The sequence below is a fragment of the Salvia hispanica genome, chromosome 3 (genome assembly GCF_023119035.1).
Source record: "Salvia hispanica cultivar TCC Black 2014 chromosome 3, UniMelb_Shisp_WGS_1.0, whole genome shotgun sequence".
In the NCBI taxonomy this organism is placed as follows: Eukaryota; Viridiplantae; Streptophyta; class Magnoliopsida; order Lamiales; family Lamiaceae; genus Salvia; species Salvia hispanica.
This window is the reverse complement of record NC_062967.1, coordinates 43972877-43992294: the sequence shown is the minus strand read 5'-3', so window position 1 is coordinate 43992294 and position 19418 is coordinate 43972877. Positions and strand designations below refer to the sequence as shown.

General features: G+C 36.2%; 2 protein-coding genes across 2 annotated transcripts; one reads left to right on the top strand and one right to left on the bottom strand.

Annotated features, from left to right (window-relative positions):
- Window positions 1–1886: 1886 nt before the first annotated feature.
- Window positions 1887–6540, bottom strand: LOC125210274 (splicing factor U2AF-associated protein 2). Its single transcript, XM_048109834.1, is given in 12 exon segments — window positions 1887–1982; window positions 2085–2236; window positions 2555–2635; window positions 2885–2987; window positions 3061–3150; window positions 3624–3662; window positions 3761–3853; window positions 4024–4230; window positions 4533–4735; window positions 4812–4937; window positions 5169–5249; window positions 6165–6540. Coding segments are annotated over 12 exon segments (1296 nt in total). The 5' UTR covers window positions 6190–6540.
- A 588-nt stretch (window positions 6541–7128) lies between these two features.
- Window positions 7129–8972, top strand: LOC125216663. Its single transcript, XM_048118421.1, has 4 exons — window positions 7129–7135; window positions 7711–7819; window positions 7897–8120; window positions 8530–8972. The coding sequence occupies exons 3-4, from the start codon at window positions 8044–8046 to the stop codon at window positions 8873–8875; spliced, it is 423 nt and encodes a 140-aa protein (XP_047974378.1). The 5' UTR covers window positions 7129–7135; window positions 7711–7819; window positions 7897–8043; the 3' UTR covers window positions 8876–8972.
- Window positions 8973–19418: the final 10446 nt, after the last annotated feature.

The following is a 19418-nucleotide window of genomic DNA, read 5'->3' as shown; positions in this document are numbered from 1 at the left end:
CTTTTTTTGGGAACTTTTCTCTCCAATTAATACACTCAACCCCTTTTTTCCTCCCCATTAAAATATCCATCTTTTTTAATCTCTCTAATTTAATACTTACCCCACCTTCTCTCTCTCTAATTAAACACTTTGACCAATAACTTCCCAAAATCTTGGGGTAAGCAATGTGTCATCTTGGTGGGGGGGAGGGGTATCATATATAAGTGTCTTACTCCCTCCGTCCCCAAAAAATGTCACATTTCCCTTTTGGAAAAAAATTTTCCCAATTTAATATAAAAATTATATTTTTCCATCCATTTTTAAAACCAAAACCCAAAACCCCCCCTAAAATCTAATTTCCGTCCCACAAATGTGACATCTTTTGTGGGGGCGGAGGGGAATACTATTTAGAAACCGGTTTTTTTTGGGTTTGATTTATAACGCTAGGCCCGGGAAAAAAATAAACAAATAATAGAAAACATAAAAATAAAATACTCCCCCCGTCCACAAAAAAAAGAGCACAATTTCCATTTTTGGGCCACAAAAAAAGAGACTTTTATTTTATGGAAAAATTTTCAACAAATAATAACCCTACACATCATTCCACTAACACTCCTTTTTCTCTTACTTTTTCTCCTTTTTTTCTTTTCTTTTTCCCTTTCTTTTACTTTACCAATTCTACATTAAAACTTGTGTCACACACAAAGTGATCTATTTTTTTTTGGACGGAGGGAGTAATACAAAGCATACTAAAGAATGTTTGAGTTTTTAGGATCCAATATTTTCGACCTAATGATGATTAATCTCCGGAAGTTTTACCTTTATGTGGGATTATTGGGAAAAAACCCCACGTTCTTAGATAAGCTCTCTCCAGTGCACCTATCCAATTAGATTAGACTCTAACTATCAAAATCTTCTTCCCAAAAGATTAGATTCTAACTCTTGATTCCCAAAAATCCTCCGAGTCCCCTTTTCAAATGGAATAAAGCCTATGTGTTGTACTCGTTCCTTTTACCCCGTAAAACTAGCTATCTCTCCCATTAATCCATTTAAACAGCGTGGGTTTTAAAGTTGACCCGGGCAAAAGAACAATAAAAGCACAAGAATAAAAAACATTCCAAAAGCTAGGAAAAAGGGGCAAATTTAAAAAAACAATACATGTTCATTAATGTTCACCCCAAAAAAAAAACAAAAAGGGTGTTTAACCCTCATGAAAAAGTAGTAAAAACAATAAAAATACGAGGCAGAAAAAAAATTTTTATAAAAACCGCTCCATTTGGGAAAATGGATGGATTATTTGTGGAATATGGAATGAAAGAATTTTAGAGCGAAGAAAGATTGGAGGCTCTGAGATGAATTCTATGAATTAGATTATGGGCATTTATGGGGTTTGGGAAAAAAGGGTTTTGAATGGGAAAAAAATATCCTCTAACTAATTTTGCATTTAAAACATGCAAAATCTGTTTTTGCCCAAAGGGGCAAAGCCGGCAGTGCCCCCATGTAATTATGATCATCTGCCCAAACATTAAAAGTGCATAAGGATATGACCAAGTTCACTTACATCATGGTCAACATTTGGGGGATGAGCCCTAGCGCCCATAATTTTTGGGGAAAAATTCTCTATAAATCCAAAAACTTTTTTCGATGGCGAAAAAGTCTTGTTGCTTCTCCACAGCATTCCCAAATTTTTTTTAGAGTTCGATACTTCAGTTGCGTGGCCCCGGGAAAAGGGGTTTTTGCTTTCGGGGGGCTGCGTCTATCATCTGATTTAATATAGAGTTTCAACGGGTTAAACTGAATGATTTTAGGCTGAAATAGCACTGCTCATACTACAGAAACTGAGAAACTAGAGACGAAATGGAAATGGATAATGTGTCAGTTATAAAATAGTAAAATGAATGTGAATATTACCATCGCCCGTTCATCAACTCTATGCATTTTAGAGCATCCTTACTATCCTTATACTTCACCAAGATAACACCCTGAGGGTGATTCTCACAGATCTGAAAATCCATGTCAAAGTATAAGTAATTAGAGATAAATCATAAGCTAAAAGTACAAGTATTCTGAATAAGCAGGGCTTGCTTACGATAAACTAGAATTACCTTGACAGCATCCAATGGACCGAGCTTTCCACACTCATCACGGACATCCTCCTCCAGTTCAGTGCGTAAAGTCTCATCAGCCTATAAGGAAGTGAACATGTAACGGAGAAGGACAGTTGCTGGCATAGACACCTTTGAATCATCACGGCCACCTGATTGTTCATGAAAATGAAATAATTAATATCTAACTGAATCCATGTCAAGTGACCGAGAACATTAGAATGCATATATTGATCGACAATGAGCATGGAAGAAAGATGGAATCAAGAAGACCTAATCAATTATCCATTCTCTCTTACAGTGAAGTAATGAATGTCAACATACAACCCTCCTCCATATGAAGGATATTAATATGATGAAAATATATACGAACATATCATCAGAAAGGAAATTGTTAGATATGCTTTACTAAAATTAAGAAAGAGAAGTTCGAACCACAAAATTAAAATTTTACTTGCCACAGATCTTACCCCAGCCCAACATCTTCTGCTCAACCTTCTGAAGCTTTCTCTTCTTCTTATTGTCTACTTGCTTGGATATAAATTTATCACCTGAGAGGATAAGTGTAGATATTAGATTCAATGTGTACACAACATTTAACATGACAATATTCGCCCTTGACAAGATATGTGTAAACCAAAAACAAACACAATGAAAACAACAATAATGATAACAAACAATCTTCCACCCAAGTTAACAAAAGCTGAGATTCAACACTAGCAATTCCTATAATGCTCTTGAACATTTGATAATTGTAAGTACCAAAGAGCACAATGAACAGCTATGTCCATGACCCATACCTTTTTGCTCAAACTTAGCTAGTGATACTGACATGGGAGTCTTCCCGCCAGGCCTTAGAGGAGCTCCGTCCAAAATTTTGATAGCTAGGTCTACAGAAGGTTCCTAGACAAAACAAAAAAATATATCACTACCAACATAAGACAGCAAACAGATCACAAGAAAAATTATTCATTACCTTCAGATACGTTACCAGAGCATCTCCCTTTTTCTTTCCAGTTTCTTTGTTAACATAGATCTTTATTCGGGGCCTCTTTGTTTCAGGATCCTAAAGTGTTTCAGCAATGAAAGCCATTAAGTAACAGAATTTAACCCCCGCCCACCCCATAATTCAAGAGAGTGAAGAAATTAGATATCCAATAAGCATGACAGAAGGTCCGACTAGATGGACCAATCTCTAATGTCACAGTAAAAAAAATTCATGTAATATTTCAAAATTATCGACTTCTACATTCACACAAATGGAACTCCAAGTTACAACATGGTCCAAATTATGTAATGATGACCCCTAAACCATGTAAATTGCTAAGGACTGTCCATTTATCAGGCAACAGTAAATATCTTTACATTTTGGAATAGTACAGTACAAATTTAAACAATAGGGATGACGAAAAGCCCAAATCCTTAAAAGAAATGGATGGCATCTTATTCAGTGAAGTAGATAGCTAAAATTGCAGTAAGCTATCCAGAATAAATTATTTCTTCTAGCATGAAGTAATATATAACCAAGATGTCAATTACCTCTTTTATGATCCCACACTTCGAGAACACTTCAACCATCTGTTTCAGATGTCGTGTCAGTCTCATTCTCAATGATGATGAGTTGGGAAAATGTAACTGCAGACTTTCTGCTGGCAGCAAACTCAGTCAACACTAACCTCTTCAATAGTGACATCTTCTGGCAAGCCGGTTACATATACATGTGTATTAACTTTCAAATCAAACCAAGAATCAGGTGGTTTGTTGGGTTCCTACAAGGAATGAAGAGTAATTGAGTAAATAAACCTGGTGATTATGAAATAGAAGTGCATGGCACAATCTGGAGAAATACGCATAACTTAGCACTCTTGGCATATAATTCTAGGCAAGAGAGCTTTCTTCCAAATACAAAAGACACAATCACACAATTTGAAAAAACAACCTTCTTTTCAGTAGCTTTCTTATCAGCATTTTCCTCAGGCTGCTTTCGCTTGCCATTTTGTTTCTCTTCAACAGCTACAACAACAGCATCATTATCCTTCTTTTCCACTGCCAGATCACTAGCATCCACTATTGGAAATACTTCCTCTTCTTGCACAAAAACCATATCCTCCAGACCATAATCCTCTTTCGTATGATCCGTTTCCTCCTATCACAAGCAAATTTTGGATGCAGTTTAACAAAGATAGGTGCAGCACCTACAAGCAAGTATGTGAATCAAAGAAACCTGTTGTGTTACTGAGACCAAAAATTAAATAAAATGCCGAACTCATCCAAACATTAATCAATCTATAAATTAGAAGCCATAACCAATTACTGCATTAAGATAGACAAAAAGTGGTTCAGAAGTTTACTATTATGTTCTCAGGACCCTCTCAGGTTGAATTGAAAGGAATAAATAACTAATAAACAAATCGAATTAACAAACAAATTATGCATATCAAAACCAACCTGGGGTACCCAAGCCTTAAGAGTCCGATCCCATTTATATCTAGTTCCATCGTCATCAGTGAATTCATCCTCGCCCTCAGGCGGAGTTGAAGGCCTCTCCGGATCATCATTTATGTTGGCCTCTGCCTCTGCCGCTGCTTCTGCTTCTCTAACCTCCCTCTGCCACTTTTCAAACTCATCTTCTTCATTAATCGTAACAGCGACTGCAAAATAATCAAAATTTCAATTATTAATCATAAGGCTCATCACATATAAAAGTAAACACAAATGTATCAAAACCTGCACTAGGAGCCTTCTGCTGAGAACCGGTTGATGACCCAAGAACCGATGATAGCGGCTGCCAATCACTGCACCCTTCAGCCCATACAAGTGTACTTTCATGCAAATAGGCACTCGAGTGATACTCTGTCAACGCAAGTTAAACGATCTTAGGCACACGTCTTAACTATGACGAAGGACCAGTCAAACATCACACACAAGAACAGATCATCCCAGCACCGAGTCCACAACTTACTAGCAAAGCCGAAATCCAGTGAAAAAACAATCAATATAAAACAGAACCTACAATAAATCAGCACCCTAATAATTAATTCAGCATAGAATCATCAATCATAATAAAATAGACAATTAAATCACCTTGCAGCTCAGAGATTGTGTAAGGACCAATATGCTGCTGGTCCTGATCAAGAACATACCATCCAACTCCAGTACTCATTTCTGAATTTCCAAAAAATCGTCAGCTCAAACCATAATTTAACAAAACATCACAGAAAAATTAAAATTTGTTGAGTTTATTAAACTCAATTGCTTCAAGATTAAGAAAAATGACGAAGCTGCTGCATCACCACCTCGTAATAGTGGTGAAAATTTTGTGATTTCTCATGGCTAAAAAGATGCTTACAAGTCCTCTACGTCATATAGTGGAAGAATAATTATTTGTTCATGGTCAAAATGAAGCCACAAATCCAATATGTAATAGGCGGTGGAATTTATGGTTAACATGTGATGGCCTTTCTAATTAAGCTAATCATGACACGTAGTGGAGATGTGTATACTAGGTAGCTAGTTTATCAATCTCCAAAAATCTATAAATAGGTGTAGTTATAGTTCATTGTATCATAAGAAAAGAAAATGTAGTGAATGAGATTTAGAGAGAATGAGCTGTAGCTCATAGTAGAGAGAAAGAAGAGTGAGTGTTTGTAAGAGCTGAAGCTCTTAGATAGAAAGAAAGAAAGAGCCGTAGCTCAAGTTAGAAAGAGTGAAGAGAGATTTTGTAGTGCTGAAGCACTTTGGGTGTATTTTGTAATCCTTTTGTGAGAAGCCTATAAATACTTATCATCCATAAATCATCCTTGTTGAGTGCTCCTCTGTTGTGTATCAAATTTCCAACAAAATTTGCAGTAATAAAAAAAACCCTTATTTTGCATGCTATAGTATCGATATACGCCTCCAGTAAAATGAGGTAATTGCCCTTCATTTCTCAATAAATTAACACAAATGGAGCCAACTAAAACAACTTTCATTTCATTTCCTTTCATTGTCAACAAAAAAGTGCTGAATACGAGTTTTCGAGATATGTCACGAATTGAAAGAATGGAAAAACATAAATTCGTGAAAGAAGTAATGACGGACCAGGAATTTGCGGTTGCGACGACATCGGAACCCGCTTCTTCTGGTAGTTCTTCTTCTACAAAATGCAAATTGGGAGAGTCGAATTCGAGGAGCTTCATTGACCCGTTTAGGAAATGGATCGGATTCTGAATTGGGCTCCTTAAAACGGTAAACAGTTATAGCAATAAAACTTTGGGCTATCCTTGAAGATTTGGCTTTCTTTAGTTTGATTTTGTGAATACAATGATTTATTCATTTTAGGGCCTGTTCTATTTATAGGAAATGCCAGAAATGGTGTCATTTATGAGGTTAATCCAATGTTCAGTTTCACTCACTCACTTGTGCAGGGCCCCAGATATGGATTGGGCCCTCACTGTGCCGCTTCGAAATAGAGAAAAAATAATCTTGCCGATAAGGTGATTTTTGAAATCTCTTTGGGCCCACCAACCCAGAAATGGAGTAATGATTACATTTTTGCCCCAGATTTTTTCGATTTCCCCCTCTTTTTCATTTGCTACTGTGTTTTCTAGGGCTCAAATTATCAAAACTCATCCACCGCCTTCATCTAAAAGTTACAGCAGCTCCACAGTGGTAGACAGTGTTTTTTCCCTCCGTCGACTGAAAATTAATATGGAGGAGTAACGTTGTCCTTTTGTTGCAGATACGCAAATTCTCAGTGGGTCTCATCTGTGGTCGATTTGGAGAAGGCGTGCGGGCTTCGCGTCTAGTATCCATAACCTAGAGGTGGGTAGATCTCATTGTAACATCTCCGACCATTGACGTCTTACAATTTGCAAGACATGATTGAGATGTGTTTAATATTTGATAATTTTATTGGGTCTACGAAAACGATTTGTTGTCAAGATCTAAATTTACCCATATGTTTTTGTTGTTGTGTTGATTTAATTGAATGGGTATTTTGGTAGGCTAATTGCAAGGCAAACTTCTTGGGTGCTACACTGTCACGTCTAAACTTCGAAGAAATTTTATCAGTAAGCGTCTCAACTCTGGAAAGTGTGTATAAACCAGTTTATTTTGTAGTGATCATACATTACTTACATTCTATAATTTTCGTTGATGCTAGTTTGCATCGTCGAACTTGCTAATCATCATTACTTACTTGCTCCAATTAATATATGTGTTGCATTATGTGTGCTTTGTTGGTGAATGATATACCGTGAGTTGCACCCAATGAATCACTTAATAATGTGCAAATGTTAAGGTGGTTTCCACATATAGTACACAATAAGCAGGATGAACCCCTCTATTCCTAACACAGCTCGACAGTGTATGATGCTTGAAGACCTAACAGACATGTACCGCGTGGAGACCACACTTTTAATCATGAAAAATAGGAAGGCACGCACTGTGAGGAAGAAACGACAGATACTAGATCAGGCTAGGAGGTACAGTGTTTTGAATAGGATACCGGATCAAATAAAACACTTAGACCGCCTCGTACATTTAACTGACGCATACTGCAATTCGAACCTATGGATGGACCGAAACACATTTGGAAAGTTGTGTCGTATTATGACTGAACGTGGTGGGTTGACAATGGGTAAAGTCAAGGGTGTGGAAGAGCAGGTGCCATTCTAAGCCTCCATGATATACTTCTAAGTAAGCCAAACCCAGTCCCCAACGATTGTACTGACCACCATTGGAAATGGTTTAAGGTATGAACTTGTTTCCATGACTGATTTGAGGCTTTATTTAAATGAAGTTTATACATAATGAGTGAATTTCACTTTAGGGGTGCGTTGGTGCTCTAGATGGAACCCACTTCAACGTGCTAGTTAATGCTACAAACAAGCGGCGATATCGCTCGCGGAAGGGATATTGCAACCAACAGATTGGATGCTTGCGACTGCAACTTGCAATTTGTTTATGTATTACCAGGATGGGAAGGTTCTACAGGGGATTCACGTATCCTCAGGGATGTCGTTTCTCGTCCGAACGACCCGAAGGTGCCACAAGGTTTGGTCTTGTCTTTATTTTAATAGATGTCTATTAATATTGTACATATGACCTGTTATTTAAGTGTGTTGGGAAATACTCCCTCCGTCCGCGAATAGGAGTCCCTTTTTTCCTTTTAGTCCGTCCGCGAATAGGAGTTTCGGTTCACTTTTACCATAAATGGTAATAAGGTCCCACATTCCACTGACTCATTTCACTCTTATTTCATTTAAAACGAATATATGCAAGTGAGACCTATATTCTACTAACCCTTTTCCACCAACTTTTCTTAACATTTCTTAAAACCCGTGCCGCCAAGGAATGGGGCTCCTAATGGCGGACGGATGGAGTATGTTTCAATTTCTGTAAAGTATGTTGACAGCGACAATGCATATGCTAATAGCAATGGGTTCCTAACACCATTCAAAAGTATAAGGTACCATCTTAAGGAATGGGCACCAGGGACGGACACTCTCCAAAACGTGATTGAGCGGCCGTTCGTTGTTCTAAAAATATGGTGGGCCATATTGAGAAGTGTTGTGTACTACCCTGTTTGCACGCAAATCCACATTATCATGACATGCTTTCTACTCCATAACTCTGTGCCCCATGAAATATCCATCGACCCAGTGGAGATCGAGCTAGACGGAGCAAAACCCACTGTAACACAGGATGAGGCATTCATTGGGGTAGAATATGTGGATTGTGTGGAGCCAACCCAAGAATGGACTCAAACTCGTGACAATTTGGCAATGAACATGTGGAACAATCGTTAGGAAAAAGAAGCTAGATGTTAGGGGATATGTGACTGCAATATGTACTAGTATTCTAAATACTTGCAACATGATTTCATCATTATCATTCTATATTATATCAGGTTTTAAGGAGATTTAATCAACTACGCAATTTCAAACCATGTCAGACAATCTAAAAATTTTAATTTACAAGAAACAATTGCCAACTGATTAGTTTTTTAGGTGTGTAATAAATTTAAGTAGTTGTAGTTCCACATTTCTTCTCACACAGTAAAAGTGGAAAAGTTTCTTCCATTCAAGTACAATCTACCTTTGTGTAACTTCAAATTCTACAAATATATCTTCTTGGTGACTTATTAAAAATTGGTAGTACAATGAAATTGAAAAATCTAAAACAACGAAAAAACAACAACAAAACAAATAGAAAATTTTCGAAGGCCAAATAGTAAAGTAAAAACAAGAATAACTTCGCTTTTGCACTCGCTTTGAAAAAATCTAAATCTATACAATATATAAAAGGGGAGTTTTGGGGGTATTTAAGAAAATAAGGGGAATTTTGGAGGTATTTAAGAAAATGCTCTTTTAAAATAGATATTATTATTTAAATATAAATATGAAAGACCATTTAAATATTTGATTAAAAGAGTGAGTGAGAGGTTTTAATAAAGTGGAGTGAGTGGGAGGTTAGCAAATGTTAAGCTCGAATGATTTTAAATCAAATGAGTTCAATTGTATGTGCCTCAACGACATGACCAACTTTTGGAGAAACATGCCACTTTCTTCAGTTGATTATGAATATTCTAATGACTCAGTGTAATGAATGTAACCAATTCATACATATCAATCTGGGATTCATGTCGAATTTCTTCACGGTTCTTCTGTTTAAGAGATTACAAATTAATCGAGTTCCTTTATATCTAGCTTGACGGTTTCTTTTGTAATATTCATCATCTGAAGTTTCTAAGTTTCTTATGCAGGTATATAAACTATAGTCGGAATGAATACCGGCCTCGCCTCTCAGAGTCTGCAACATCCAGATTGCAGGACAGCTACGTAAAACCAGACAGGTAGGTGGCATACTGGACTTTAATCTTAATGCTGCAAATATATTCCTATTATTAGCCATTGTAATAATATTATTTAGAAAATAGGAAGAGTACGAATAATATATGTACTTTAATAGGTACACAACTTTAATAAACTATACAGAATAGTATATTGGATATTAAGTTTGATACCATGCTGATCCCAACCTATTCATACAAGTTTGAGATGTGGCCTTAGTTGAATTAAGTCTATGATGGTCGGAAACCATTAACTTCTTGGTGTTTGTTGCAAAACCATAAACATGTCTAGACATATACAATAAATTATTCACAAATTTAAAATACATATTCAAAATATGATCAAATAATATACAGTATATATAATTAAATAAATATATAAGAAAAATATTCTTAAGATTGGCCAATCTTACAATTTTCTATGTGATCTTTCAAATCCAAAATTTATATAGTAGATTGAGAGTGTAATTAATGCTTTTAAATTTATGACTGTTTTAATTAGTTTTGTAATGTCAATCACAGTTTGAAATCCGTGAATGAGTTCATTTCTGTTGAAGTTGCTCCAACATGCCCTCTGAATTTCGATATGATGATTCCTGAGGTTGGTTTTCTCTCAAGTTCGTTATGATTTTTCATTTCTGTAAATAACATTCGATTTGCTTACCATAATCGATGATGATACCCAGGATAATTGAGGCAATGATGGTGGTGATCAGCCCATGGAATCAAGAGAAGACGCTACTAATGTATCTATAGAGGAGAATGAAAAGCTCTATGCCGAGGAAGGGATGCTAAATACAAAGATGAGAAAAGCAGATAAGAAAAGGCAGGAAAAGGAAAACCAGACGAGTACAATGAAACACGATGAGTACAAGTTCAAGGTCGGCTACATGAAGAAATCCTCCGCCATGGAAACTGGCGACGAGGTGGGCTAGACTTGGATAATGAATAGCTAAAAAAGAAGACAAAATTTGAAGCACAATTTTGAAGGCATTTGTAGGAGAGTTTTCATGTTTTTATGTTTTGTATAAACATAAAATGGGTCGGAATACTCTTTATATGATTGCTGAAATTTTGATCTCATGATGATAAACTAGCTCCAAATTGACAAATAGTCTCAATTGGCAAGTATTCATTTGTTCTTCACTTGATTGTTTGGTCTGCTATAAATGGGGTTGTCTTCAAAATTTATAAGTATTTTGCCTTTTTTTCAAAAGTTGGCATTTTATGTCTTCTCTTTCCTATGCAGAAGGAATATGAAAATGTAAATATGTATTAGTATAAGAAGTGTACTATAATTCATGAGAATGTTAAGAGTCATGGAGTACATAATTTTGAAATTATGTGAAATTAATTCTGTATGCAAAAAGTGAAAGACCTTATTAAGTATACTAATATTCTCGTAACTGTTTTTACTGTAAACAAAAATAGAAACCCAATTAAATACAATAATTTTTCCTACAATCAATTGAGTTTTTAATATCAATATATGTAATCTAATATATATTTTGGTAATTAAATTGAAGATGCAATATTACATATGCTTCAGATCTTACTCTAAGTGAATATGCATTTTAAGTATGCTCCGAGAAAAGGAGTAGAGGATAATGTAATGTTATGACGTATAGTGATTTGTATGCATCCATTAGGGAGATATATAAGACCTAAATCTTTATATCGATTTTGTTTGATATGCAGAGAAAGCATTTGATACATTTTTTTGTTATATGTTGCTGAAGTAGAGTAGATCTTAGCCACTCACGCATTATTTGATTATATAGTTTTTATTGGTATAATGAATTGTTATTGTATTTATTTTTGGGTTTAGAACTTGATGTAACGATTTTGTTTCTCACGTCTTAAATATGAATTCACAATTTTGAATAAGTGCAAATAGAAAATTAGTTGAGCCATGCATAGCACGGAGGAGATTCTACTAAATAGTAAAAGTGGACATATTGTAAAGTAAAAACGATAATAATTTATAGAAAAGTCTTACCTACATTAGTTTTGCTTGGGATATTGGTCCCTAAAACCAAAAACTTTGGTCAAATTTTGGTATTTTCCACTAACTTTAAAATTAGTCTAAAATATCACAAACTTTATATATTGTTTGTCATTTTCCATGACAACCCAAATAAGATATCTTTGGCAAAAGTCTTATTATACGTGGTCAACCGTGAAATATTTATGATATTTTAGATTATTTTTTAAGTTCGTGGCAAGTAGGATAAAACTCTAAGTAGAAAATTACGTTGATTAGTAGTCCCAAGTAGGATAAAAAGTGTACGGAAGTTGGTTGGATATGGTGATTGACATGCCATGAAAAATAACAACAAAATGTAAAGTTTATGATATTTTAAACCAATTTTAATGTTCGTGGAAAATACAAAAATTTGACCAATGTTCATGGTTTTGGAGATCAATATCCCTTTTTGCTTTACATTATTATACAACCACTTTAACTATTTTCAACGATTTTTTCAAAACGAATGCAAAGTCGAAGTGTTTCAACTTTTATGGACAGATGGAGTATTAATTTATGACGCCCGTCATTAAATTAGTGTATTTATCTATTTGATTGGCTATGTCGTTTATATTAGGAATCAAATTTCGAATCTTATGATCCCATAATTTTTAATATTTTAGGAGAATTTCAACAAGAGAATACCACAAACAACAAATAAAGGAACACTAAGTATAATGCATAAAGTATAAAGTTTGTGAATTAATACTATTTGGATGAATTAGTAATCGAAGTCAATTTCCAAGTGTTAAAAACAATGTAAAAATAAACTCTAATTTTGGATGAATTATTCATTACATTAGTTCACTAAAACAGAACTACATATGATAATATTATGTGAGTACAATTCATATAGAAAATTATAAGCTCTATATGTGCCACGTCCCATTGTGTCTGTCGTGTGGTCATCTCACCAAGTGTACATATATGTTGCGTATATTGCACTCAGATTTAGTAATTTATAACAGTAAATGGTATGGCTTCAACCATTATACATACCTTAAATAAATGTTCAAATGGGAATGATGCGTATTGTAGTTCAAAAGAAGTTAATTGTCAACACCCGAAAATGGCAGTAGACCGCATTGATGATGTGATTAAAGTGGAAATGCGAGTTAATGTGGTTTACAGACACTGCAATGATGCTAGATGGGTAGTTACATGTCAATCCAATTACTAACCCTTATTTAATTACTTTGATGATGCTAGTATTTTATGTATACCTCCATAGCATGCAACCATTTACTTGACTTCAATCATTTTCGATCTTTAGTAAGTATGACTCCACCCACTCAAGCTTCCTACCTCTACAATGGTGTTTGGTCCGCAGCCACCGACTCCATCGTGCTGGACACGATGCTCCCACGAAGAAGGAAACTCGATGGACGGATAACACTTTCCTGTCTTGGTTCTTGATGACCGCCGCACAAGAGCTGCAGACTAGAGTGGGTATTGTTGTCACTGAGAAGGAGGTGGCCAAAAGAAAGGTTTTAATGCACAGACGTTATCGTGTGTTCAAAGTCGTGGTTGTGACGTTTGGAGCACAATGGGATTGTAACGTCCCGCTAAGACGTTATTATTAGAAATAATGTTTTTGGCTTAATTATATATATACGTGACTTTTGTGTGATTAAATCTGAATTATGGTAGAATTTCGTTGTTGTTTATTTTGACTTTAAGCATGTACTCCCTCCGTCCCAGATAATTCGTTCAAGTTTTCCATTTCGGTCCGTCCCACATAATTTGTCCCACTTCACTTTTACCATTTTTGGTAGTGGACCCCATATTCCACTAACTCATTCCTACTCACATTTTATTATAAAACTAATATATAAAGGTAGGACCCACATCCCACTAACTTTTTCAACCTACTTTTCATTACAATTCTTAAAACCCGTGTCCGATCAAAGTGACCCGAATTATCCGGGACGGAGGGAGTAATAAGTAATATATATATATATATATATATATGGATATAATAAATAAAGAAATAAGAGCCCAAAACCAAAACTATAATGTCCGGTACATCCGACAAAAGACCCAATTACATAATTTTTTCTTCAAAGCCCGATCTATTACAATAAGAGTGAAAGACTGCAAGCTCCGGAAGTGCCATTACAACAACCTTAATTGTTAAAAGGGATGTCTGTCGTCGCACGATGTTAACATCTCTCCAAGGGAATTAGTTCCTATAGAAAAGAAAGAAACTATATGTTACATACATAACTTTTAATAATAATATTAAACAACTCAAATACATAAGCCTCCCTAGATAAATGAAATGTCACATCATCTCTGTATATGTAATAATTCTATGCTCAGAATCATTTAATGAGGAGCAAATCGAATCAATGGTCCATATACTATCCTTTTTTTTTTTTACAATTTCATTCATAGGATATTTCTTACATAATAATGATGAACATCTCTGCAAAGGAATATTTGGTGTCAGGAGGATCAGTAGCATTAAATGCCTTCCAAATTGTTTAGCAAGTGGCTATTTGAAGTAGCCTATACAAGTAGCAATATACCCTTACATCACAACTCTTTTAGGAGAAACTCAACTCACTAACCACTTATAAATATATATAAACAAGAGGACAAGGATAGTAAAGTGTGGAGATTGCAGACATGAAAAGAGCTTTACACAAAAAGTAGGTAAGCTTTCAACAACAACCTTTCATTTTCATTACCTACTCAACCGAAGATATTGACAATATATGTATATACCAAGGGAACCATGGAAGAGGACAATCTCTGCAGGAGTAAAAGCTCCACCTAGTACTTTTCAAGGTAAAACCTCCAAGAACCCTCTCTCTTAATATAAACCTATCATGCATACATCTTGAATATAGAATCTGCCTAAGTGAGCACCAACAACCCTTACTTTTCTCTCCCACGTTTTTCAACATGACATATAGGCAAACATAGTCTTTGTCAAGATACAAACCTAGTATCCAATATTGCATATAGACAGAACACCAATTTAGCATTCGATATGTATTTCATGTTGGCAAAATTTAGCCCTCAAAGAACATAGTTACAATAGCTTCCAAGAAAAAAAAAAGGGCAGATTCTTAAAGGATAATAGGAACTTAGCTTGAAATAGCATAGGAGTCTACCGGAAAGACCTTCGACAGCGAACTCGGCACTCCGTCGCCAATGGTGGCAGCCCACACCCTCACTAATTCCAAAGCCTCTGTGAACCTGCAAACTAATGACCATCAAAATTGTAAATTAAAGGTTAAATCTTTAGGAAAGTGAAATGAAATTGGAAATAGAATAGGGATTTCACTCACCCATCTTGTTGAGACCGGTGAGGAAGTGACCGGCGAAATGACGGGGAGAGAGTGTGCATATTCTATCCCTGCTTCTTATAATCGCTCTTTAGTCATGGTTTCCCCGGGTTATGCTATCCTTAGCTAACCGCGGTCGTGACAAGGATCAGGACAACAAAATTATCGTCGCTAGTGACGAGCTTTGGGAGGAGATCGTGAAGGTGCTCTTGCATTTAGTTGTCTTTTATCGTGTTGTTATTTTGATTATTTCATTGGTATAATTTCATTTTTCACTTGTTTGGTAGTATGATTGGTTTGCTGGTGCGTACTATCACCACGACAAGCCAGAATACACGAAGGTAGCATGCTTGTTTGGTTTAGCAGATGTGAAGGTCGAACAGGAGGTGAAGATGCAACGCTAGAATGAGGTTGTCATAATTTCAGATGACACGGACAAGCTTCCTAATGATTAGCCATACATCATCGAGACTACTGAGGTGAATGAGGAGGTGAACTCTCCGGCCATAATCCCCCCTTCTGCCGGTGCGCCACAAACTATTTGATGATGCTCCTCCACCAACCGACAATGAGTCAACCACCGACCAAGGAATATGCTTCATAGACCTTGCTCCCGATGGACAACTTCGCACACGCTTTGAAAAGAGTTGGTCCCTACCCCCCCGGCTCATGATATAACCCCTGTGGTGGGCTAGGTGAAGTTGGTCCCTCATGCAAGTCTAATCGTGCTAGCTCGTGCGCATCGAACTCACCAAGAACTTGATATCCTAACAACATAAGGCGTCCTCACAAATGAGGCATTCGTAGGTTGTTGAATGGGTAGGGCATCAAGTCCAATAATTTCACTGATAGTATAATGTGGATGAAGACTGTTTTCACTTGGTTTTGAAGGCCCTAGAAAGGTAAGAACTATGGTGCGTGTTTTACAAATTTTATTGTTGTTGGTTGGCGATTGATGAATCAATTCATGGTGTTAATTTTCAACCTTATAATATATAATGCCATGAATGAATGTTCCAAATTTTATTGGTATTATTGGCTGCACTGACAAATATTTGGGCATTATTCTCAATGCTATGTGTGAATATACATGACAACCATTCGGCTCCACCAAAAAAATGTTAATAACTTTCTAATTTTCATTCAATACCACCCATCTTTATAATTATATTCAGAAGGATCATTCATATATAGTTTAGGTACAAAATATGCTAGGGCGTTTCAGAACCGGGTAACAATTCCACAAAATGAAAAATTCCCCAACCAACTAGATGATCCAATGGCTATCAAAATATTCGTAGCTGATCACACGCACTTGCTTCCACAATTCACATAATACTATAATACATATTATAGTAGATCACACAACTTCACTTCAATTGCTGAATCACCCAAGTACTAGCTCTATTTGATGAACCTTTTCACTCCAAGACGAGCAGATGCTGGCATACCCATAAAGATCTCCAGATGGTGTAATTTCTCGCTAAGAATATCACAAAGTTCATACCTTTCTACAAGGGTTAGTTCAACAACAATGTCGAGTTTATCAAACACCTTCCTCTGCGTCTTCCCATGTCAAACTTGTACCCAATCCTAGCAGCAATAACTCAAGGCGGGAGTTAGTCTCGGCATAAAGGTTTGCAAGAAACTCCATAAATACATCATATGTGGAGGCGCTCTTCCGCTTGAGGGAGCCTTTTTTTGGAGTGGGTGTGGGGCGTTGATCAGCACCTGAGCTCAACTCTTGCAGACCAGGCTGTTCCGCAATTGGAGTGCTCTGTTCAGTCGGGATGTCGTCCATACAAGAGTGGTAATCATTTTCATTGCACTCACTTCCCAAGGTTTCTTGGAGACGAGCTCGCGCAGCAACATCCGCGATGTCTTCAGCTGTATTTTCCTGTGCTCAGTCCTTGCCAAAAATAAGCTTCCATGTTTCCCTGAAGGGCCAAGACTTTATCCGTATAAACTTGGCATGCTTTTCAGCCTACACACACAAATGGATTATACATTCAACTAACCACAAGCAAAAAGTTAAACATAAATCAGAATAAAATGCTCATTAGCAATGAGTTAATGAATAACACATTCACAATCTACTCTCACTGTTCGTCATCGCAGTTAATTTTGAAATCCCCATGTGGATTGAAGTCAACCCCAGTTCGTGCCAAGATCCCTCGAAGGTTGTTGTAGCTCTTTTTACAAGCAGAAATTTTGGAAGTAAAATTCGGTGTACTCCTAGATCCGATCCGAGTTGGGGAATTCAGCGCGAATACTATTTTCGATTTTCTAAAGATAACCAACGTGAAACCCATTGTCCAATTTCGAACCTCGGGCAATGAGTTCAACCAAGGTTGTTGCGAGTATCACTTCCTCGCGTAATGTCCAGATCTGTCATGAACGATCTCCCTTCTTGAACTACGCCATCACCAGCCCAGTTTCCCCTGCTCATTATATCATGTAAACATTTGCAACTCAACATATTAATACCTGAATAATCATGATACAACTGAGTTGTAGTGTCTTATTCTAAGAGAGAATAATCAGTCACTACCGGAACCGAAACCAGAGCTCACGGCTTCACGATTCGCGATAGACATTTTGCTGCAAAGAAAAAACTAGTTTAGAACCCAAGCATAACACAAATAGCGCATTTGGTCGAATGCCTATTGCTAGCGTTTTTGTGAAATTCGTACACAAATTCATGTTAGGTTTGGCATACTAAAAAGCATGTTTCGAGCAAGTTCGCGCGAATAGAATCTTGCTTGTTTACGAAAAACTCTACAATCCACTTTTAACCCGATTCAGTATTATTCGAGCAGTATCGCACGAATAGGATCAATATATTATTACATTGTATTTGCTTGTGCATTTAGAAGATGTTTTATAAACATTTGAATGTATAAGAAGCAAACAAAGTCTAAGCCTTTTGCTTTGTAGACTGGTTGTGGGCGTCGTCCACTTTAAGGTAACACATTCAGTTTCTATACAATGCTTTGCAAAAGAAAAAGAAGAATTTCACAACCCATATAGGCTTAAACTACCTATCGTGAAAGGTTGTAATGTCAGTCCGATTATTTCTAAGCCTTTCTGAAATAAGATGACGTTGGTGTTAGAGTTTGTATACTAGAAATCACCTTTCAAGTGATTGAATACTGTTAAAACTCTTATTTTATTTTCCAAGGAATAAAACAGATTATTTTTGTCATAATGTTGTTATGTTTTACATTTAATGGATATTTATTGCATATTTAAATGTATAAGTAACTTAACAAAGTCTAAGTCTTTGTTTTAGTAGACCGGTTGTGGGCGACGTTCACTTTAAGGTAACACGGTCAGTTCTAAACAAAGAAAAAGAAGTATTTCACAACCTAGATAGGCTTAGACTACCTATCGTGAAAGGTTGCAATGTCGGTCCGATTATTTCTAAGCCTTACTGAAATAAGATGACGTTGGTGTGGTATAGCACTGAATTGGATCTAACAGCGAGACATGTCTTTATGCTATCTACTGAAAGACGAGTTCTTGTAAATTATTATTTCTTAATCAATGTACGTTAGCATTGAGCATACGGTATTGATTTTGCACTACTTTGACTTACCAAATGGTGCAGGTTTTTCGCAACCAATAAGCCTGGTATATTGGGTAGTGGTGATTAACATCTAGCGGTACTAGGATTGCTATTATGTTGAATCGTGCTCGAGGTGAGTCTCAAGAGGAGCTTGAAATAAGGTTTCATTATTCGGAACCTAGCTAGTTGGAGTTTGATCACTCTATGAATAATGAATAATAATTTATTGCTGAGTCCACTCTTGGAATTAATAAGATATTAATTAATTGAGTCCATAGCATACATTAATTAATTGATGGATGTTTCTATCTTAAGCACGGGATATAAATATCAAGCAATGGAAACCCGGATTACTTATAATTTCGAATTTGGATGCGTAGTGCAATATTACTTCTGTAGTGGTTGCTCGTAATATTCCTATTAAAAGCTTATATTGAATTGGGGTGCAATTTAATTAGATAAAAGCTAATTAGAGGAGCCCATATACAAAACCTTCCATAGATCCCTGTCTGGGCCCAATATGTGACTTAATATAAATAGGAGAATAAAGGAGACAGAAAACACACTTGTTTTACTTCAAAATTTTCGTCCCCCTCTCCATATACAAGAG